Source organism: Anguilla rostrata, chromosome 4 (assembly GCF_018555375.3).
Source record: "Anguilla rostrata isolate EN2019 chromosome 4, ASM1855537v3, whole genome shotgun sequence".
Taxonomy (NCBI): Eukaryota; Metazoa; Chordata; class Actinopteri; order Anguilliformes; family Anguillidae; genus Anguilla; species Anguilla rostrata.
Genome location: NC_057936.1, coordinates 31856999 through 31876947, shown reverse-complemented (window position 1 = coordinate 31876947; position 19949 = coordinate 31856999). Strand labels below are relative to the sequence as shown.

General features: G+C 38.0%; 1 protein-coding gene across 5 annotated transcripts in view; it reads right to left on the bottom strand.

Annotated features, from left to right (window-relative positions):
• The window catches only part of ntng1a (netrin g1a), a 106805-nt gene that overhangs the window by 39935 nt on the left and 46921 nt on the right, over nt 1-19949 (bottom strand). For all 5 annotated transcript variants that reach the window (XM_064332266.1, XM_064332262.1, XM_064332263.1 and 2 more), the window contains exon 3: nt 17326-17969. In XM_064332266.1, the coding sequence (XP_064188336.1) occupies nt 17326-17969 (644 nt within the window). The remainder of the gene's footprint in view (nt 1-17325; nt 17970-19949) is intronic.

Here is a 19949-nt window from a genome sequence, read left to right as displayed (position 1 = left end):
TTTCTTGCTCTGCTGAGAATTCCAGCTAAGACCAGCTGGGATTCTAAGCTGATTTAAGATGGTTTAAGCTGTGTTTGATGCTATGACACTTCTAGCTGGTCATAGCTGGTCTGTGGCTGGTTCATAGCTGGACAGAGACGCAGAAGGCTTTAAAAAATTGAATATGGGCAAACAACAGTTCTGCAATCCTGATCCTGGAAAGCTACAGGGTCGGCTGGTTTTTGTTTTTATCTTAGTCAACTGTATAATCAACCACTTTAAATGATAAATTAAGTGCTGAGCAAAAATGATTGGAGACCTTTCGCCATCGATTCACAACATGTCTGTGTAATTTGCTTTCTTGTGACCTCTAGTTTATCACAACGATAAAGCAAATGTGGAAAAGGATTTGAAATCCTGTCAAAAATCACATTGTGCCATATGCCTTAACTCCCCATTTGTTAAAACTAACTGCAAGCAGTATATACCTTGTGCTCCAGCTGATATCTCCTGGAGTTGTAGGGTAGCAATTTGCTAATTTCCTGAGATGCGGAAACTGATCTGTAATGCAGATGGCTCTGTTGTCCTCTGGAATTCCTTTGCATAGTTCAGGTAAGCAAGATGTTTGATGTCACAGTCTTGGCAAATAGGGATTTTCAAAACAAAGAAATGGCACTTTACTCCAGTCATAAAAAGCACATAGCTCTTAAAAATAAGGCAGCAGGCATAAATCCCTATGGTACCGGTGATCATAGTCATAATGCTGCTATGGAGGGAAAAACTCCTTCTCTACAGCAATTTTCTGCCAGGGTGACTGACAGTTATTGCAATGTATTGTGCGCAAACTGGCTTCTCAAATTGGCCATTTTATTGTGTTGATGGATACTTAGTTTGGTGTAGTAAACTGTGTGATTTAAAAATGGTAATTTCTTTCTCATTTGACTTTAAAAAGCTGGTACCAAAATATGAATGCATCTTAGTAAACGGTAAACTATGCAATTGGGTGCAGTTTGACATTTAGCCATAATTTCACTTGCTTATTTTCAAGGGCAGTGCCTGTTTCATGAAATAGAAACTTCTTTGAATCAAGAAGTTCAAAGGACTTTCCAGGATACCAGGAAAATAACAGGATATGAAAAATGTGGCATCATTCTTAGCTTCCCCTGATTTGAATACTGCTTCGGAAGTAGTGGTAAACATGTTGACATACGGCCACATCTCCGCTTGTATCTGATAAAAGATAATATCTCATGAGATCCGTGTCATGTTTATGTACTTGGAAGCCAATTCGGCCACACGGCTATAGCCAAGTCTCTGCATTTCTCATGATTAAAAGCACTAAATCCATCAGAAAATCTGTAAGATATGCGCAGGACCCTGGCGCTCTGCGCTAGATGTCCAGAGCATCATGTGCCAATGAGAGCTGGTCTACAACATCCCATTGCCCACAAGCCGCAAGTTTACCAATAAACTGAACTTCATTCCGTTTTAGCAAGAAAACCGGAAACAGAACAATTACATGAAGTCAGCTTATGATACCAAAGATGAAAAACCTTTGTTTAAAAACCAATGGTTAATTTAATCATATATCGTCAGGTACATGTATTGTATGTATGTACTGTTATTGTGTATTTTCTGGTTCAGTGTTCATTGACCAAAAAAGACACATTGGAAGCTCATGGCCCAGTTAAAGATGCAAATCAAAAAACTGAAGAAAAGTCTGTCATGTTGCACCATGAGCCTTCTGGTTTGGCTCACTCTATATTTTCCCATGTGGTCACACTGACGGCAGCATGAGGCTTAATGTGCACAGGATGTGTGTCTGTGTGTATGTGTGTGTTTGTGTGCATGTGTGTACGTTTGTATGTGTGTTTGTGTGTGTGCGTGCGCGTGTGTGTTTGTGCACATGTATATGTGTGTGTGAAAGTGTGTGCACGTCCGTGCAAGTGTGCGTGTGCATGTGTATTAGTGAATCAAAGGGAACGGGTGACAGTCAAAGTGAAGGTGAGGTCAATGTGAAGATTAGTCATTAATATGTGACAAGAAGGAACATTATGTGGTCTGAAGCAGGCCCAGGAATGGATTGAAAAAGCGCTGTTACATGTCTAAAAGTGCTCTCCATTAATTATATGGGTCACTCCATGAATCTTGAATGCAGTCCCAAAAAAAAAAAAAAGTGATGCTTCTTTTAATATGACCAGCTTACTGGAGTACAATGGATGAGAAGCGCTCTATTTTAATGAGAGAATAAAGGACATTTTATAAATGAGCCAGCAGCAAACTGAATTCCCTCATAGAGCTTGCTTTCTCATAAAAATTAAAACCTTTTACATGATTTTCAATAGAAACCAATAGTTCCAACAGCACCGATCGAGGAACGCCTTTACTCTGCAGCTTTGTTTCTGCCAAAAATCTTCCCGAAACTGGGAGGCTGTCTTTTGTTGCAGTTCTGAATGAAATCTGCCAGTCTCAAAGGTTTTATTTAACTTTAGGCTGGGAGAGACTTCCCTCCCAAGCTATTTTCTGTTCCTGTTTACTTGCCAGCTCGAGGATTTGAATTCTCCGTTACTGTCCGTGTGGGAAACTTGTCATTCAGGGCACATCGGGTCCAAAGCCCCAAACCCACAACATAAAAATTCAATTACAATGTCTGTGAGCGCTGCTAATTTCACAGTGGGATGCTATAAAAAAATCAATGTATAAAATCAGAGCCATGTTATCGACTCCGCTGTTTCTCAAATGAGACAATTAGTGATACTTGTGATGCGTCTGTGGTTCAGGCTTGGGGTGTATGTTTGCGCGTCTGTGCCTGTGCGCGTGCCTGTAGGCAGGAAGAGAAGACAGTGGAGGGCTGTGAGCCTACAGTACCTGCCATTTGTATGCAAGATTGATCAGGGGAGAAAGGAGAAGAAGAAAAAAAAACGAGTGGATGAGTGAGCTGAATGTAAATGGAGGCGCGGTGAGAGCGCCTGAATTTATCCAGCCTGTGAGAGTTGAGGCTGTGGCTCCCGTCAAAAGGTTGCTATCTGTCACGGCAAGGCTGTGAATTCACCGCGCTAATCTGGGACCTCAGACACTGATCTCCAAGGACTCTGAAACAGAGCGCTACCCGCCAAGCGACTTGCATCTGACACCCTTTCCCCAAAGGCACAGGGGTGGCACTGTTCCATTAGGACAGGCGGATAAAAAGCTCCCCCTTCCTATTATTTTCCCATTTTCCTCTGGCTTAAAACATTCTTCCAGACGCGTAAAAGGTTAATTTGTAGGTCATATCCATACATGTGTGAATATGTCCTCCCTCTGCTTTGCCACTTAACTTCTATGTGAGATAGAGAATATGTAAAAGAGATGAGACAAGGTGTAATCGGCATCATGAATCAATTCAGGAAAGCTGAGGAAGCACTATACTATACTATCTTACCGTAATTTAAGTGTTCACAAACAGTTGTGGTTGGACTACAGTTCTGTACTATAATTGTAAGGTTTTTCCTTTTTTGTTTTTATTTTGGGCGCTGTCAGCATTGCTTCTTTGAGGTGTATTTCAAACAGACTCCTCTGGAGAATGTGATTATTTCTGAACCTGGCTTCATGAGCTAAACATGCACCTTTGATATGCTGGGGATTTATCCCTTTCCTTTGTGCAGCAAGGAGACGATCACACTAACATTTGACTCTTCATCCTTTCAGCTTTTGGAGAAAGAAAAAACTTTTTTAAAATTCATGTTTGGTGTGTTGGTTCCTGGAGTTAGGTTAATAATTGTGTGCATGGGTGCACCAGATGCCACATTTCTCATTTATTCATTTTCTGCATTCCATACAATATTTTTATACACCTGAACGTGATGTCATACATCACACAGCATATCTGTGTGTTCCTATGCAATAATCCCAACCATAAAAAAATCACCAGAAAAAATATCAGGATATATCAGAAATACTTTCATTTAATTGCCAGTATTCCTTTTTAAATTGTTTAAATTGCAGATAATGGGGTACTTACACTAATTATGTAGGTGTATTACATGTGTATCTCCAGCATTTTTTTATGACTACAGCTGTGCTGCTGGTCCACAATAACAAAATACAGATCACCCACAAAATATTTTTACAGCTAATAACGCTGAACAACTTTATTTTTCTTTTTTTTTTACAGTCAAACAACTTTTCCAATTCCCCTTCATAACATGTTCCATCTCCAGACACGGATTGGTCAATACAGCATTCCGGCTGTGTCATAATATATAAAGTTGCATAAACAAAATATAGTGGCAGCTATGATACAACACACCTGTTCAATTATTACTGTGTATAATATCACTGCTCACCTTTAACAAGAGATTAGACTATTAGCTATTGCCATCGCCCAACATTTGGTGGGCTACATCTGAGAAAACTCAGAATAAAAAATATAAAACAAAAAATGTGCAACAAACTAGGACAATAATGTGGACAGTTTTAACATTAGGCCTATGTTTAATAATAAAATGCATCTGACGTAGCTGTCCGTGGATAACATCAAAACGTAACGTTTTGTGTTGGTGTTAAAAAAAACTACTGCTTGGCACATTCACCACTTATATAAATGGCAACATCCAGATAATAAACCTTATGTGAAAAAGTACCTAGTTAACTAGTTAGACTTTCTATTTTTTTTGTTGTAATTTTATAGCAGTAGCTAGAGTGATTGACAAGTGAAAAAGGTGTAGGCTGCTTGCCAAGTTTGCATAATCAGATAGGTGAGTGTGCAATGAAATGGTGCTACTATAAAATTCAAGTTTTTTTTTTTTTTTAGCATTTTAGCTAACTAGATAACATTAGATGATATTATCTTGGCCATCTTCTCTCTGCTTTCAATCATCACAGAAAAGATAACGTTAGAGGCTCCATGTCCGGGGTTAGCTAGATAGCTACACTAATTGTCCCACTGAAATGCACCAAGCTTGGAAACCATCCAGTAATGTTGTTACAGAACTATATTTCTTGGCGAAAGAATGTTATTGCATGTTTTGAACATTGGTGTCTTTTTTATTTGGCGATAATGTTAATGATATTACCGCCATTTTACAAAAGCAAAAAGGCATCTGAGGCTGTGAAAATATTATGAAAATGATCATGACAAAAGGGGTTAGAGGTACTTCACTTTGCATCCTCTCTAACAGCGCCCTTTAGCCATGACTACATTCCCAATATAGCACAGCCTCTCGTGCCTTATTGCTTAATAAGGCCCATTCTATAGGTTATGCTGCAGACCAACAACTGAAATGGTTGCTCACTGTTCAGTGAAGAAGTCTGCACTAAGCTCAGGATATGTTCTTCTGTTACATGAATATTAACAATGTAAGTAACCCAACAGGGCATCTGTATGCCAGAACCAGTCACTAAATATTGTACAAATTATTTGTGAAATTGTACACTCTTAAGATAACCTTTCTTATTTATTGCTCCTTCAATCCAATTGTTTTGACAGATGAAACTTTCATGCTCATCCAATGAACAATGCGCCTTTAACAGCTTTCCCAGCAAATATTCTACAGCAAGTCTGATTGCATGAGCAATGGCTAGAGAGGCATGGAAGGAACTTTATCATAGATGAAAGGTGCCAAAAGCAAGTTCTTGATACTTGACGGCAACTGATGGAACAATAAATGCTCAGATGAAGCTAACCAAAAGTAAACAATCACATGCTACCATTTTTTTTGCATTACATTTCCATTTATGTAATTTTAGTGATGAGTTTAGTGATGTGACATGTTGAGTGAGTTTCAGTCCAGCAAATGTTGAGATAAATCCTAATTTTGGGTGAAAGACTATTTCTCTCTCTGAGACAGACTTTCTACAGCTAATCCATTAATTCTAGGTATATTTAAACAAAATGTTTTTGTCGGTAGTGAGAGAGGAGAGTCTTATTTTTTCAAGTAAAATTATTTTTGAGATGCTGTGAGATGCATTGATATTCATGTGATTTTACCTCTGGGAGAATTTATGTGTGTAATGTATCAAGTCACTCATTTATTATTTACAAAAAGCAAAGCTCCTAATGAGAGCTAATTAAACATCTGAGCAGAGTCATGATTGGCAGGGAACACGTCTGCATGTGACATGCATCTGGTTGAGCAAGCAGAAATAAACCTGTCCCTTCAATTCATGATAAGAAAGAGGAACGGTGGCCTGACGCTGCCAGGCGCCATATGCAAACGACTGGAATCTGCCAGCTGGGTCTTCCAGATACAGCACGTCATACTCGAGCGCTGCCAACTCGCAGAGGTGGGAATTTTCTTCCCTTTTTTACCTTCACGGTTCACAGGTGTAGCGCTTGAGGAGGTTTCAGTGCAGGGAATATCCAATTAGAGGGAGGCAAAAATGGATGTGGGCCACACTGTTCGACCTCAGTACCACCACTTCGTTGCTTCAAAATCGTCATTTTCATCCGACAAATCCCCCAACAGCTACTTGACTCCCATGTGCCGAGGTTTTTGTCAGTTATCCAGGAGGTAATTCTCTTGTGTGTGGGGTACTACAGACATAAAACAACTGAAAATTGATTGTTGAAAGCTGATGATTCCTATGCAAGAGAAACAGTTTTGCTACTTGTTCAATCCCTGTAATGAATGGTATCTTCAGGAAAACCAATGTGAAGGCTAAAGATTCAAATAGCTTCCATTTCAGAAAGTGCAGCTCCTTATAGTATATCCTTTCAAATCACTGTAAAGTATTGAAAACAGTTTTGGTCAATTAAACCATTTTTATAAAAAGTACATTATTTATTTTAGTGAAACAATTAGTATTACTACATATGAGTTCAAGATCTGGGTTTCCATATTGAGAAGATCCACACAATGTTACAAACAGGAATATTACTACATTATTTAAGTTCCCATCTCAGCAGTGTATATTTTGCACAGTTTTCTCGGACTAAATCAAACTGTACATTTCCATGCAACACCTCACATTCTAAAACCGTGATTATTAAAAACCCATACATTGCCATACATTTCCAGACACTGTGTCTATGGCAGCTACAGGGATGTAGTTGAAATACGTGTGGGGAGATCAAAGTGAACCCACTGTGAGAATGGTACGCTACTGTAATCACTGTGCTAAAGTCACAGGGGAGTCAAGGTCAAAAATTTCAAATCTCAATGTGGAGGAAATGGACATAACGTCTCCTTGAGATTTGTGTCAACAGGGGAAGTGCAGATTGACTGGTCGAAAACTATCCATCAAGCAGAAAAAAAATAAATCCCCAAGTCGGGTAACTGAGGACTTCTGCAGTTATGAAGGTAAATCCTTTACTGAAGTTTTGTTAACAACTCCTAAATCCTAAAATCTTTTAATGCATTCTTTGAAGAGTCAGAGGCTTTATTTTAGAGATGGTGATGGAAAAGTTCAGATTCAGAAGGTAGATTCAGGCCAGTGGAACTGATGTTGGATCTTCTTTCCCCTGAGGGATGGAATTTCACAGATGTTGAGAATAACTGATCGGGCAAGTTTAAATTTTTACAGATTCAATTGTTTTCATAGCTAAGAGGATGTAAGAAAATAGTGTTTGTAGATAATGAGATGACAGAATGATAGATTAGATGCCGGAATCAACTGGGTGTGTAATTGTGCACCGCCTCAACAGAATATTAATGGTTTAAAGGTTGATGATGATTTTCATACAAAACCATGAGACGAAATCGCTCAGTGTAATGTGAATGTGATGTATAATGACACATACATGCTTGGATTCTCGTAAATAAATAGGTCAGAGAAGATGTATCTTAAAAACCTGAGTAGGTCATTTGAAAGAAAATTGAACTATTAAATATGTGCATAAATTTAAACAGCTCACTTTGTGTACTCATGTGTAACCAAGGCCTATCATATAAGAAGATAAAGATTTTGTTTGAAATAAAGCATATTATCCCCATTAATATTCGGATAGTAACATACTGTGCAAATATCAGTTTTACCGGCTGGTTTTATACCAGGTCATGAGATATAAACAAGCTGCTGTTTATTACAGAAACGCAAATGTGGAAAGTGCAACACGCACTGTGAGTATTCACAGTAAGAAACTGAGAGTGAGGACAAAAGCCATGCAAAATGGCTTACTCATGTGTGGTGGAAAGAATCATGGAATTAGTACAAATGGATTATATGTCCCCTGCTTCCCAGCCCAAGCACAATCCTCAAAGAAGAAATGAAACAGATTGACTTTTGAGGCCCTTCCAGCTCAGTCAAGTGGGAATTTAGGTTGAACAATTAATCATTTTATCACCGTTCAATAAGTAAAACAGGTGCCTTTAAAGCAGGAGTGTAGTGGGTCTTTAGTCAGACCAAAGAAACAAAACAGTTTGTCCTTGCTTTTCGTTTACAGTAAATATGCTGCACAAATTATGTTCTTAATGGGGTCACCTGATTTAGCGTGAGGGAGGCAGAGTTGTTCAGTTGATGCCTGTATTTGGAAATAAAGGTGCACGAATGAAGGTTTTCCTACCTTGCAAGCATTGAACCTATATTATCAGGTAGGATTTCAGTCATATGACAGCACATGATGTTCTACATGTCCACTGCGAGGTGCTCAGTGATAATCTGATTGTCAACGGTGCTATCTTGAATAAAACGTGACTGAAGCTAAAAAGAGAAATGGGTAAAAAAACTATGAGGTGTGTAGCCAAATAATAAACAGCAATAGCTGGCTGTCTGTTTGTGTAAGAATCAATGTGTGGATAGCATCAGTGTGTCAGTGACACCATGAAAAATGGTACATTTCAGGACTAAATGATTTATTGTAGAACCAATTGTGCATGCAGTTGCCCAGTGAGTCTATTTGTAAGAGCTGAACAGACTATTTCTGTATACTTCAAACAACAATGCATTTTTGTTCTTTAATTGAATAAATGACCTCCATAATGAAGATTAAGAGGTCAGAATTTACAATATGACTAATAATTTACATTATTAAGTCAGATATTTGAAGCAAATACAGAACGTTTAAAAAAATAATTTTACTTTCCATACTTTTTATTTTATTATTTAATAATACATATTCACTGGAAGTGCTGTACCTTTCTGTATTCTTCAAACAGAAATCTTTGATGTTTCATTTTTGTCTTTTAAAATAATGGATGACCTCTAATAGAATGACAATGTGGTACAATGTGAGTAATATTTTGCATTATTCCATATAAATTATTATTATTTTATTATTTATAATTATATAATTATAAATGTTATTTTACTTTTTATAATCATATTCATCTGCATGGATGCGTTTTTGAATAAAATGTACAGAAAGGTAAATTACCAATACATAATTAATTCATGAATTGCAGCTATTTATACCTTTTCTTATTTGTTTCTGGTTCATAAATAATTTGATTATTTTTATTCTTTGAATATTATTTTGGTGTGTTACTAAAGCTATCCCCCAGCCCATGCAATTTAACAGTCCTGATTTAGATGCCTATATTATTAATCGTGGTCACAATAATACATATTACATATATATCATAAATAGACACAAATCTTCATCCAGTACAACACATTCTGTGTTGTCATAAAATGATTGCCAAATTGCATTGTCACATCATAATTATAATATATTAAATGTGAAAGAATTAAAGCTGTTTAGTAAATAAGTATCAGTTAGTCATTAGCTTGTGTTTTCAGTACTGTGTCAAAAAATGCAATCTGAACACACTGTTACAGAATGTGAGTAATTTAAACATTTCTAAACATCATTATTTTAATATATATGACAGTACGTGGCAATATGATGTACATTTCCAATTTTAAGAATTGCTGGTCCTTGATCAATTTTTATAGAATTAACAGCACACATCATTGAGTCACTGATGAGCCATTTTGATTTTATTCTTAGATGACAACCTCAATGAAATGTCCAGGGATTAGCAGTGTAGCTCTGCACCGCAGAATAGACCTTTTTTCTCTCTAGACATACTGGCATATTATTCAATGCATAAATGGCTATTGCATCAGGTTAAAAATACCACTATGCTGTGAATGTTAAAAACAACATGTTAAACAAGCATAACCCTTCCCTCCCTTATCCCGGAAACACAAAACACCATGGTACTGCAATAAGGAAAATTGCACTTCATAGGTGTTTTTCCTGACTGAACATATGGAAAGGTAGCATAAGCCAATGCATTGCCACTTGTGTAGCATAGTTTAATTTAGATTTTAACAGGCTGAAACAGCAGCTCAGAAATCTCAATAATGTAATTCTGAGAAGTGCTTGAAGTGAAGTTGAGACGGAAATCGGCTTTTGAGAGAAGTACATCTTTATATTAAATCAAGAGGCTTCTGAAAAGCCAAAAAATAAGAAAAGGGGGGAGCAGTAAATAATGTTTCTCCGGGTATGTTTTAAAATGTGCTTCCACATGAACTGTTAAATCTCCAAGTTGATATTTTAAAATCAACAGCCATTTATTTTGGAGTAGACACACTGTCAACAAAGGGTCAAGAACACGTTTTTAGCAGTGTACTATGAGTGAAAGAAATAAATAAACATTCATCTAAAATAACAGACAGTGATGAAATATGATCAGTACCAGCACTCATCATTTTTTTGGCCATCACTGCCTAGGTGCAGACCCCCTGCTTTCATTTTCAGAAAACTATTTTATTTTCATCTTTTTGGGAAAAAAATGTTTGATAAGAATTACTAAAACCATACCGGCGACATGGCACATTATTCAACTGCAAGTATCCATTTTAAAAGGGTAAACTGTGGCCATAAAGGGATGCACTTGGTCAGCAACAATGCTTACAGTAGGTATGCTTTGGCATTCAAATTATACTCAATAGGTATTAAGGGGCCTAATATGTGCCAAGAAAATATTCCCCACACCATTACACTGCCACCGTTAGCTGGCACTGTTGACACAAGGCAAGATGGATCCATGGATTCATGCAGTTTATGCCGAATTCAGACCCCGCCATCTGCATGTTGCAGCAGAAATTGAGATTCTTCAGACCTGACCATTTTTAAAAAATGCAAAACCATCCGTTTTGGTGATCACATGTCTACTGCACCCTCCCCTTCCTGCTCTTAGCTGACACGAGTGGAACCCGGCATGGTCATCTGCTGTTGTAGCCCACCCACTTCAAGGTTTGACGTGTTTTGCATTCAGAGATGCCGTTCTGCATGCCACTGTTGTTATTTCAGCTTCGTGAAATATCTCCTGATTTCTGATTTTGTCCATCCCCCTGGCCACATTTAATAAGTGACCTACTTTGCATTACATTAAACTTTTCAGTCAAGTTCTTCGTTTCAAGCCACTGTGCAAGACTTAATGTTCCTCAAGTCTGATTCCCATCCCAATCATGTAGACTAGTTCACATAGTGTCTTATGATGAGTTTTCAAATATAAAAAGAAAAATATTACTAAATTATGAATTGATCCACATTTGAACTAAACTATTTTTTAATTACGACCACTTTCAAGTAGATATAAAAAGTAATATGTAATAAATGAAAAGCTAAATGTATCTGACCAGTGTGAAGGGAAAGTAAGCATGTGTTTTATGATGCAAGCAAGGTTTTTGCTTTAACTAACTGCCCAGAACTTTTTCCATAGTTTTAAGGGTTATGCATTTGATTGCACAACTAGTGTTGCCAGACATCAGGTTTCCGTCCCCTGGTTGGATGGTTATAAGGAGACCCCCTCCCCCACCCCCCGCTCCCAACATCATTCGCGAGTACGCTTCCAGCTGTGCACGTTGGCCGGTTTAGCCAAATTCTAAATCTGTTAACCCTATGCACTTGTACCATAACTACCAAAGTAAAAGTTTAATATTTGCATGTTCCAAATGACTTCAAGAAACAGACAAAATAAACCAACAAAAACATCAGCTAGGACAATTACACTAACTGCGGTCTGCCCAACTAAGACGTTTGACCGATATACTAATGTACTGAAACATTGGTCCCGTTCTTTCTCACACACAATCAGTCACACACTTCCAAATCCACATGCTTGCAAAATGTTTCTGACTGATGATAATGTAAGTGTATTTTTTCACGTCATTACCTTAGTCTACAATATTCTGAAGGAAGTGAAAATGATAAAACAGTCATTTACTTTGATCTTTCCTATAAATATTAGCATGTTTTCTTTGTTTCCTAACAACATCACTGGCCACAGTCACATATTAATATATGTTAACATGGCTGCTTACAGCACTGTTAATTTAATTACAAAGCAAAAAGCCACTGGAAAAGCCTTGCCCATGTGATAAACATAGTAGGCTGGGAGCCACCTTTGAAACAAGAGAGACTGAACTCTATTTACTGAAATACTCACGACAGAACATTATGAATAGATCTGAGGTTAAAAGGCTGATTTCGGTGAATAAACTACAACTAAACTGAGAAATTCAGATAAAGGATAAGCATAGTGTTTAAGCATAATTTCTTTTTTAAATAATCGTTCGGTAATAAAGTCTTTTTAAATTATTTGAAAATACATATTTTGTGTTACAAATTACAAACGGTTACATTCTAGTTACTTAGTAGATGTTCTTATCCAGAGCAACTTGCAAGAGAACATATGTGCATTCACCTGAGTTAAATGAGCAACAGTGCCAGACCAGGGGATTCCATTTTATTCTATTAGGTGAGGTCTACTGATTAGAACAGACTCATATTAAAGGTTAGTAGTTAGTAGTTTTATACTAAATTAATATAAATTTCAAAGGTAATTAATTTACTGCTGCGCTGTGATTGGAGGAAACCCTAGATCCATATATGAGGTAGGTAACTTAGAGTCATACTTAATAACCCAAACTAGTACTACACATTAAATAGTGAATTTATTTCAACCGCATACTGTCCATGTGCTGTATTTGATTCATCGCATTCTATATGTTCCGTTCATTTTGTTTGCTAATCTCCAGGAGGGAAATAATTTCCTAACTATCCCACAATGGGTAAGGTAATCATTGTTCTTACAGTAATAGATAGAGATAACGATAGAACGGGAAGCCTTAATATGCTAAAATAGACTAAATGCAGAACTGATAAAAATGTAGATGCTGTCAGACAGCTACTGTTGGAACAACCTGTATTATGCAAACCTGCTAGAAGGGATATAGGGGTCCAGTGACTCATGCTGAATCCCCACCTGCTCACCCCATGGGAAATTGCTCTCACAGTATCGGGCAGATTAGAATGTTGGGTTAACAAGTTTACCTTTCCGTGCGATGCAAGAAGGATGGTGAGGAATGGATGCACAGTTACTTACTTCAGAAGGAAGACTAAAATGCAAACTGTTATGTGAAATCACACATTACCTCAACTCATAGGGAGCACTGAACTCATTAGTAGTGCTGTAAATTGAATTCTGAGGATGTCCTGAAATGCCTCTGGGCTAGCACGGTTATACCTAAATGGGTTATTATATATTTTTTCTACTGTATTTACTTTTATGCTTTAAATGTGTTTTCCCCCATTATTATCTCCCCATTATTAAGTGTGTTCCTTCAGCAGTACCTTTTTGTACTTTAAGCCCATTAGTATTTCAATTGAAATGGACAGATAAGACACTCTTACCATTAGGCTGCTTGAAAATGGCAACAGATCAATAATGACAACAATTTTTACAACCAGCAACTAAACAGTTGGATAAGCACAGCCTTGTTTTACAACATCGGGGGTATTACCAATTCTGTGGCACGGCTCACTGTAATAATCACAAGCCGGTACAACCTTTTACTGGGAACTTTATTACAGATATGAACTTCATTAGACCCCAAGCAGAACAGGCTGACTGACGCCAAAAGGATTGCCATATACCCACAGCCTAGGTCAAATACTTCTATGTAGGCATAAATATATGCAAGGCAAATGTAGAATTACTGCTCAAGAATTTAGATCTTTGTCTGACATTTGGATTGCTGTGTCCCTGCAGCCCATAATACCTTAGTCTCTCTGATTTAGCCATGACTCCTCTATGGTTATCATGGGAGATCTAAAGCAGACTCTTCTAGTCGTGAGATTAGTTCCCTTCTGATCAAGCAAAATTCTAATTGTTCTAATCCACCACTGCACTCCGCTGAATTCAACTTTGGATGCATCGTGTCTGAGCTGAGGAGCCATGATCGCTGGCATTATAACTAATGATCCCACTGTGAACCAGCTGGAGCCCGAAGTGCAAGTTCAATTTTAGAAACCAAGGGGAAAATCTTTTATTCATTTTGAAGTAATAACTTGGCTTGCAAAGAAAATTCTTATTTTTTTATTTCCTGTTGCAAGTCTGGAGCCTCTGAATGCTTTATTAAAAAACCAAGCAACTTAACTGCTGAATACTATTAAATATATTACCCATTACATTATTTAGGATATTTTTGCTGTTCTCATGAGTTGTCCTAAGTCGGTTAGGACACGTGGCATGCCCTGATGCATTTGCTGCAACCTTATGTGCTTCATGCCAGCCAACAAATTGCAGACTGACACAGTTCCTAAATTAAAGCAAGATATATAGTCAAAAGGAATTACTTTAATTAAGGATCCTGCCAACAGTGGAGTTCTGTAAATGATTACAGGAGGAATTCCCTGACTGGCAAAGAGGATGGTAGAAAAAAATCTCTTCAATGGGCTATTAAATCTTTGCACTAATAGGACTGTACAACTGCAGCTAGACAGCCTAAATGGCAGTACCTGTGGTGAACCATCGGTTGTAGTAGGCTCTACCCTTGGAGGTCTGCTTCATAATGAGCCCTCATGGATAGGTGAAGAATGTAAATGGATATTTTAGAATTCCGCCGCTGGCAGTTTACATTCGCGGTCCATTTTTTCAACATTTCTAATGCTTTTTAGAAAGTTTTTGGTATGTAGTTTGCACTGTATTAAGCCCAATGTTTAAATACACAAGCTTCAGGTTACTGGGGATCAGTATAGCAAATCTGAAACAATGTCACAATGATGCCCTTGTCAATATTAGCCATGTGCCATGTAGTCCACAAATCTCAATAGTTAATGATAAAAGTAAAGATATGTGTGAAAATTAAACATAAATTGTGAAAGCCTTATAAAACATATAGTTTATACGACACCTTGATGTATTTATTCAGGTGAGTCTGTTCTAATTCAGCTGTATGTAACACCTTTACTTGACTAACACATTCACTTCTGCTAGTGTTGGTTTTTTAATGAATGCTTTTTAAAATTCCATGAAAAAGCATGGGCCAAAGTGTGAAACAGAAAGCAGTCTTTTGCTAGGCTTTATATTTAATAAAACAAATGTGTATTTGTGCTCTCGGTGGTTCCATGTCATATAGTGAGCTCCATAATATTTGGACAAAGACATAATTTTTCTTTATTTGGCTCTGTACAACACAATTTTAAATTTGTATTGGTTTATTGGTGCTGAGTATCTTCTCTGGTGATGCTCTGCCAGGCCTGTAAAGCTCCTGCTTGTTTCAGCGGCTAGTTGCCTTAGGTTTTCTCTTCAGCATATGAAACACATGTTTAGATGGACTCAGATCAGGGGACTGACTTGGCCAGTCAAGTATTTGCCAATTTCTGGATTTGAAAAACCCCTTTGCTGCTTTAGAAGTATGTTTGGGATCATTGTATTGCTGTAGGATGAAGTGCCGTCAAATGAGTTTGGAGCATTTTCTTGAATGTGAGCCAAAGCATAGCACCACCCACCAACATGTTTCACAGATGAGGTGGGGGTGGGGATGCTCAACTCTGATCCCCATGTAGAGCAGCTATTTTGTGTGTTTCCTCATTTGGTATTTAGCTATTCTGGTCATTTAGTTAAAACTGGAATGTAACAGAGTCATGTGTGGAATAAGTAACATTAGCAGGCCATAGGTACATTATTGCGAGCTAATACACTTGTAAAGGGAATGACTTTTTCAAATACAACATAATATGTATATGTTCATGGCTACGGATAACTGGTACTGTATGCAAATTGTAGCTACCTAATCTGACCTATGTTCTGTAGTTGTTCCAATGTCCTTTGGTATGCAGGTATTGTTCATTGCTTCAGATAAAGCTGCTACCAAACAAAATGTAATGTAATATTACATTGTTATATTCTTGAGTTATAGAGTTAGAAATAAATTATTGAAACATTTTGATGTTTCAAGTTATGCTGTTTTATAATCAGTGAACCCTGATGAGGACGAGAGACGTTGTTAGCTTTGTTAGTGAAGTAGCTGTAGCTAGATAGCATGCATGCTATATCGAATTCAGTCCCCTGATTGAAATAAATGCAGGTGAACTCTTGATGCCTGAGCAGTTATGCTGAGTTTTATCATCAGTGAATTCTGATGAGGACAGGGAGTTTTTTTGTTTGTAACTGTTATCTTTGTTAGTGAAGTTGGCTACATGTAGCTAGATAGCATGCAATTCAATTCACTTTAAATCAGATTGAAATAAATTCAGGAAAATTACTAAATTAGCTAAATTACATTACTTACAGGTCCAACAGGAAACAGGCCAAGTCCCATGGCGAACTTCAGCTGACGCCACCAAAGAAAATTCTAAAGTTGACTCTAGTTATTGAATGAGCCCTGTCAGCATGTCTTTTTGCTTCGCTGTAGTCATTGCAGGAGCTAACAAGATATCTGATCCCAAACCACATGCTCTGTAGCCACACCCACCCCTCCCCACACAGAAAAGAGTGCCATGCCCAGAAACGTCCCATAGACAATTTAGAATAACAAATACAGGTAAAAGGCGCAGGAATTTTGTGAAACTAAGTAAAGACATAAATTGCCAGTGCATCATAGATATGCCATAGCATGGTTATTTTATGATATTGTCAAGTAAAAATCCTGCAAAGTCTGCCTTTAAATAGATTTTATTTCCATTTTCTCACATTTTTGCTGTGTTACCCTACGACTACTTCGGTATCTAGTATTCAATTACTAAAACACACATGCATGTACGCATGCACGCACACACACACACAAACAGACAAATATAAATATGTGTTTTTGCAATAAATAACAGATACCTCACTTTACACTTATCAGCCTTAAAATTCATATTGTTTTGAAATTGCATTCCACCAAGCATGACTATAAAAAATGGAAACTGCTAGTGTTTTGAATCAGAACCAGTAAAATGTGAGCATCTGCAAATACAGCCAAATGCAGATGCTCAATCAAACCCACAAAAACCGTCAGTGACTAAAGCCTAGAGGTAAGCATGTGCCTGATGTTGTTTGAAGTTTCCTGTTTTTCTTTTGAGAGAAGTGATGGAATGTTCATACAATTCATTCAGAGAAGGCCATTTCTTAAGGATGAAAGGTCTGGCTTCAAATAGAGTTGAATCTATAAATTATGACAGTGAAAAATCTTTTCACAAGATCTTACCTTCCATGCACTTTGATGTCAGATATGGCGTAGAAGTATCTGGACAGGTTGTTCTCATCCACCATGGTGGCTCCCGTGGCTGGCCTGAGGAGTTTAATTCTCAGGTCTGTGATGGTAAAGAAGTCCCTCAAGTTCTTTGTGGTGTCCAGCTGTCCATACAGCGAGGCCATGTTGTGGAGCCGGGGCCCAGCGAAAAGGGCAAACCTGTCCTTGATCTCAAAGCGGACCGTTTTGTCATACTTCCAAACATAGCCCCGGGAGTAGTCCTCTGTGCAGATGATGTCCAGCAAGGTCTGCTGAGTAAGATCCTGAACTGTCTTGGGCTCCATGATGAAGGCATCCAAGCAGTCTGTGGCGTAGAACTGGTATGGCTGCCAAGTTCGACCGTAGTCCAGGGACTTCTCCAGGACCATTTGCTCTGGGCGACCGGACTCAAATGTTATTACGATGTCATCTGTCAGCTCTATAGTTTTGTTCCAGGACAGGGTGATGTTGACCAGAAGGGGCTTTGGGTATTTTTTCCAAGAGGAGGACTGCCAAAATGTTGTTGGATTTCGGCCTTCAAAGTCGAACATCAGTTCAGGGGGGTGTGCTAGCTCCTCGGTGCTAGCATCACACTCGTTATTGCACATGTACGGATTTTCCTGGAGAGGGAGAGAGACACAGAAAAGAGGGCTTATAAGATGACAATAACGCAGCTGCTTTATGAGCCTTTGTTTTGGCTTCTTTTGGGATTAAAGATGTCAGCTCTGTTCAAGGGGAAGAGTTCCAGTAAAACAGTGGAGGCCTCCACATGTTCAGAGTGGGGCTGAGAAAGTGACATGATTGTAACCATAATTGATGTGCTTACTGGGCTTGTGCACCAGCTGTGGAAGGAGGGGATCCAGATGAGAAGGTGTTATAAAATACCCAGCACCACATCTATTTTTTATGGAGTCGTTTCCCATGAACGCACATGCACAGACACAGTAAAGCCAAACCAAGGCCTCACATTTTCATCACATCGACTTTACTGTGGGTCCTGCTGGCATCATTTTTGAGAATATTAACTACACATTGTGCCAATTTAATCTGTTAGTGGGAAAACCAAGGCATTTATTGCATCATAATCATTACAATACAATTTATACTTCAATTTAAGCAACAGATTTAATAAATTGTTACTTATTTTCCCCAATAGCATACTCTAGCGGTCAGTGAAATTAATTAAAGATGTTATGTGAGACAGAAAAAAATAAATGCTTTTGTCTGCATTATTATAATATAATTAGTGGCACAACCACAGCTGAACAAACAGTATTTACACGGTATGCTCTGAAAATAATAATAATAATACAAATATATCCCCTTCTATTTCAGTGGGTAGGAAGACCTGAGAACAGCTCTAGGCATAAGCTGTAAGTTTTAGACCCAGCTTTTGTCGGATGTATCAAGCCGATGACATGTCCTCTTTAAAACATTTGTACAGTTTGCCACAAATCATTACACCACATTGTACAACAATCTCTGGGGCTTCATACCGACATCTGCTGGCCTATTAGCTGTGGGCTACGGGAAGCACTTCAAGGAGAGGCCTTTCATGAGATACTCGGCCCAATTTATCAGGACAAGATAATCCGCCACTTGATGAGGCAAGAGATGTCAGCGTCTTTGTAGGACTTGTGGCCATGGTGATTGCAGTTGTTCGGCGTGATATAAAAGGGTAGGAGCTAGTAGGGAGAAGACAAAAAAGGGGGGAATATGTTCCCACTAATAAGCTTTTACTTTACCTTGTCCTCCAAGGCAAGGTGAAAATGAAATGCTGCACTGCCAGCCATTTAACCTTCCAGCTTGTTGAGAGTTACATTAATATCCCTATTCAACAACTCCCCAAAGTCTATTCGGATGGAGAGTCTGTGAATAACGCTACATGTACATGGCAGGCAGAGGGGTCCACATTGGGGTCTGCATTTGAGTTTACTTTAATGTCGCAGGCCGAGGTTATATTTGCCCCATGATTTTCCATCTACTATATCAGTATAAAAAATGTAGGACAATTTTTATGAGTAATACATAAATAAATAAATAAATAAATAAATAAATGAACGTTTGTGTGTGTGTGTGTGCATGTGGTGCTTGCATGCAGAAAAAAAAGATATATCAAAGGACACAGGTGTAGTTGCAATCTTTCCGATCTTTCCACTCGCTCAAGTGAGCAATATTTAATGTATGCAAAAGTACATGCATGCATAAACATATAAAAATATACACTCATTAACTGCCTCACAAGCAGACGTATGCATGCAGACATACACATCACTTTTTTTCTCTCACTCTGATGCACAAATACAGATACACATGGTGTCTCTCACTAACATAAATGTAGTACAATGAAACATGCATAGACATAGAAACACACACACATTTGAAAATTCCAAGTATGTAAAATTATAATGGGAGGCAATGCCTTCCCTTACAGAGCTCTTGTCTTATAGAATAATCTCCCTTTATAGGTCCAGGCTCTCTGTCTTTAAGTGTAGGCTAAAAATGTAGCTCTTTTGTCAATCCTTCAGTTAAAGATGTCTGGGAAGGGGATATCAGGAGCATAAAGCTGTTATGTGAGCTGAGCTGACTGTGCTGTTGCC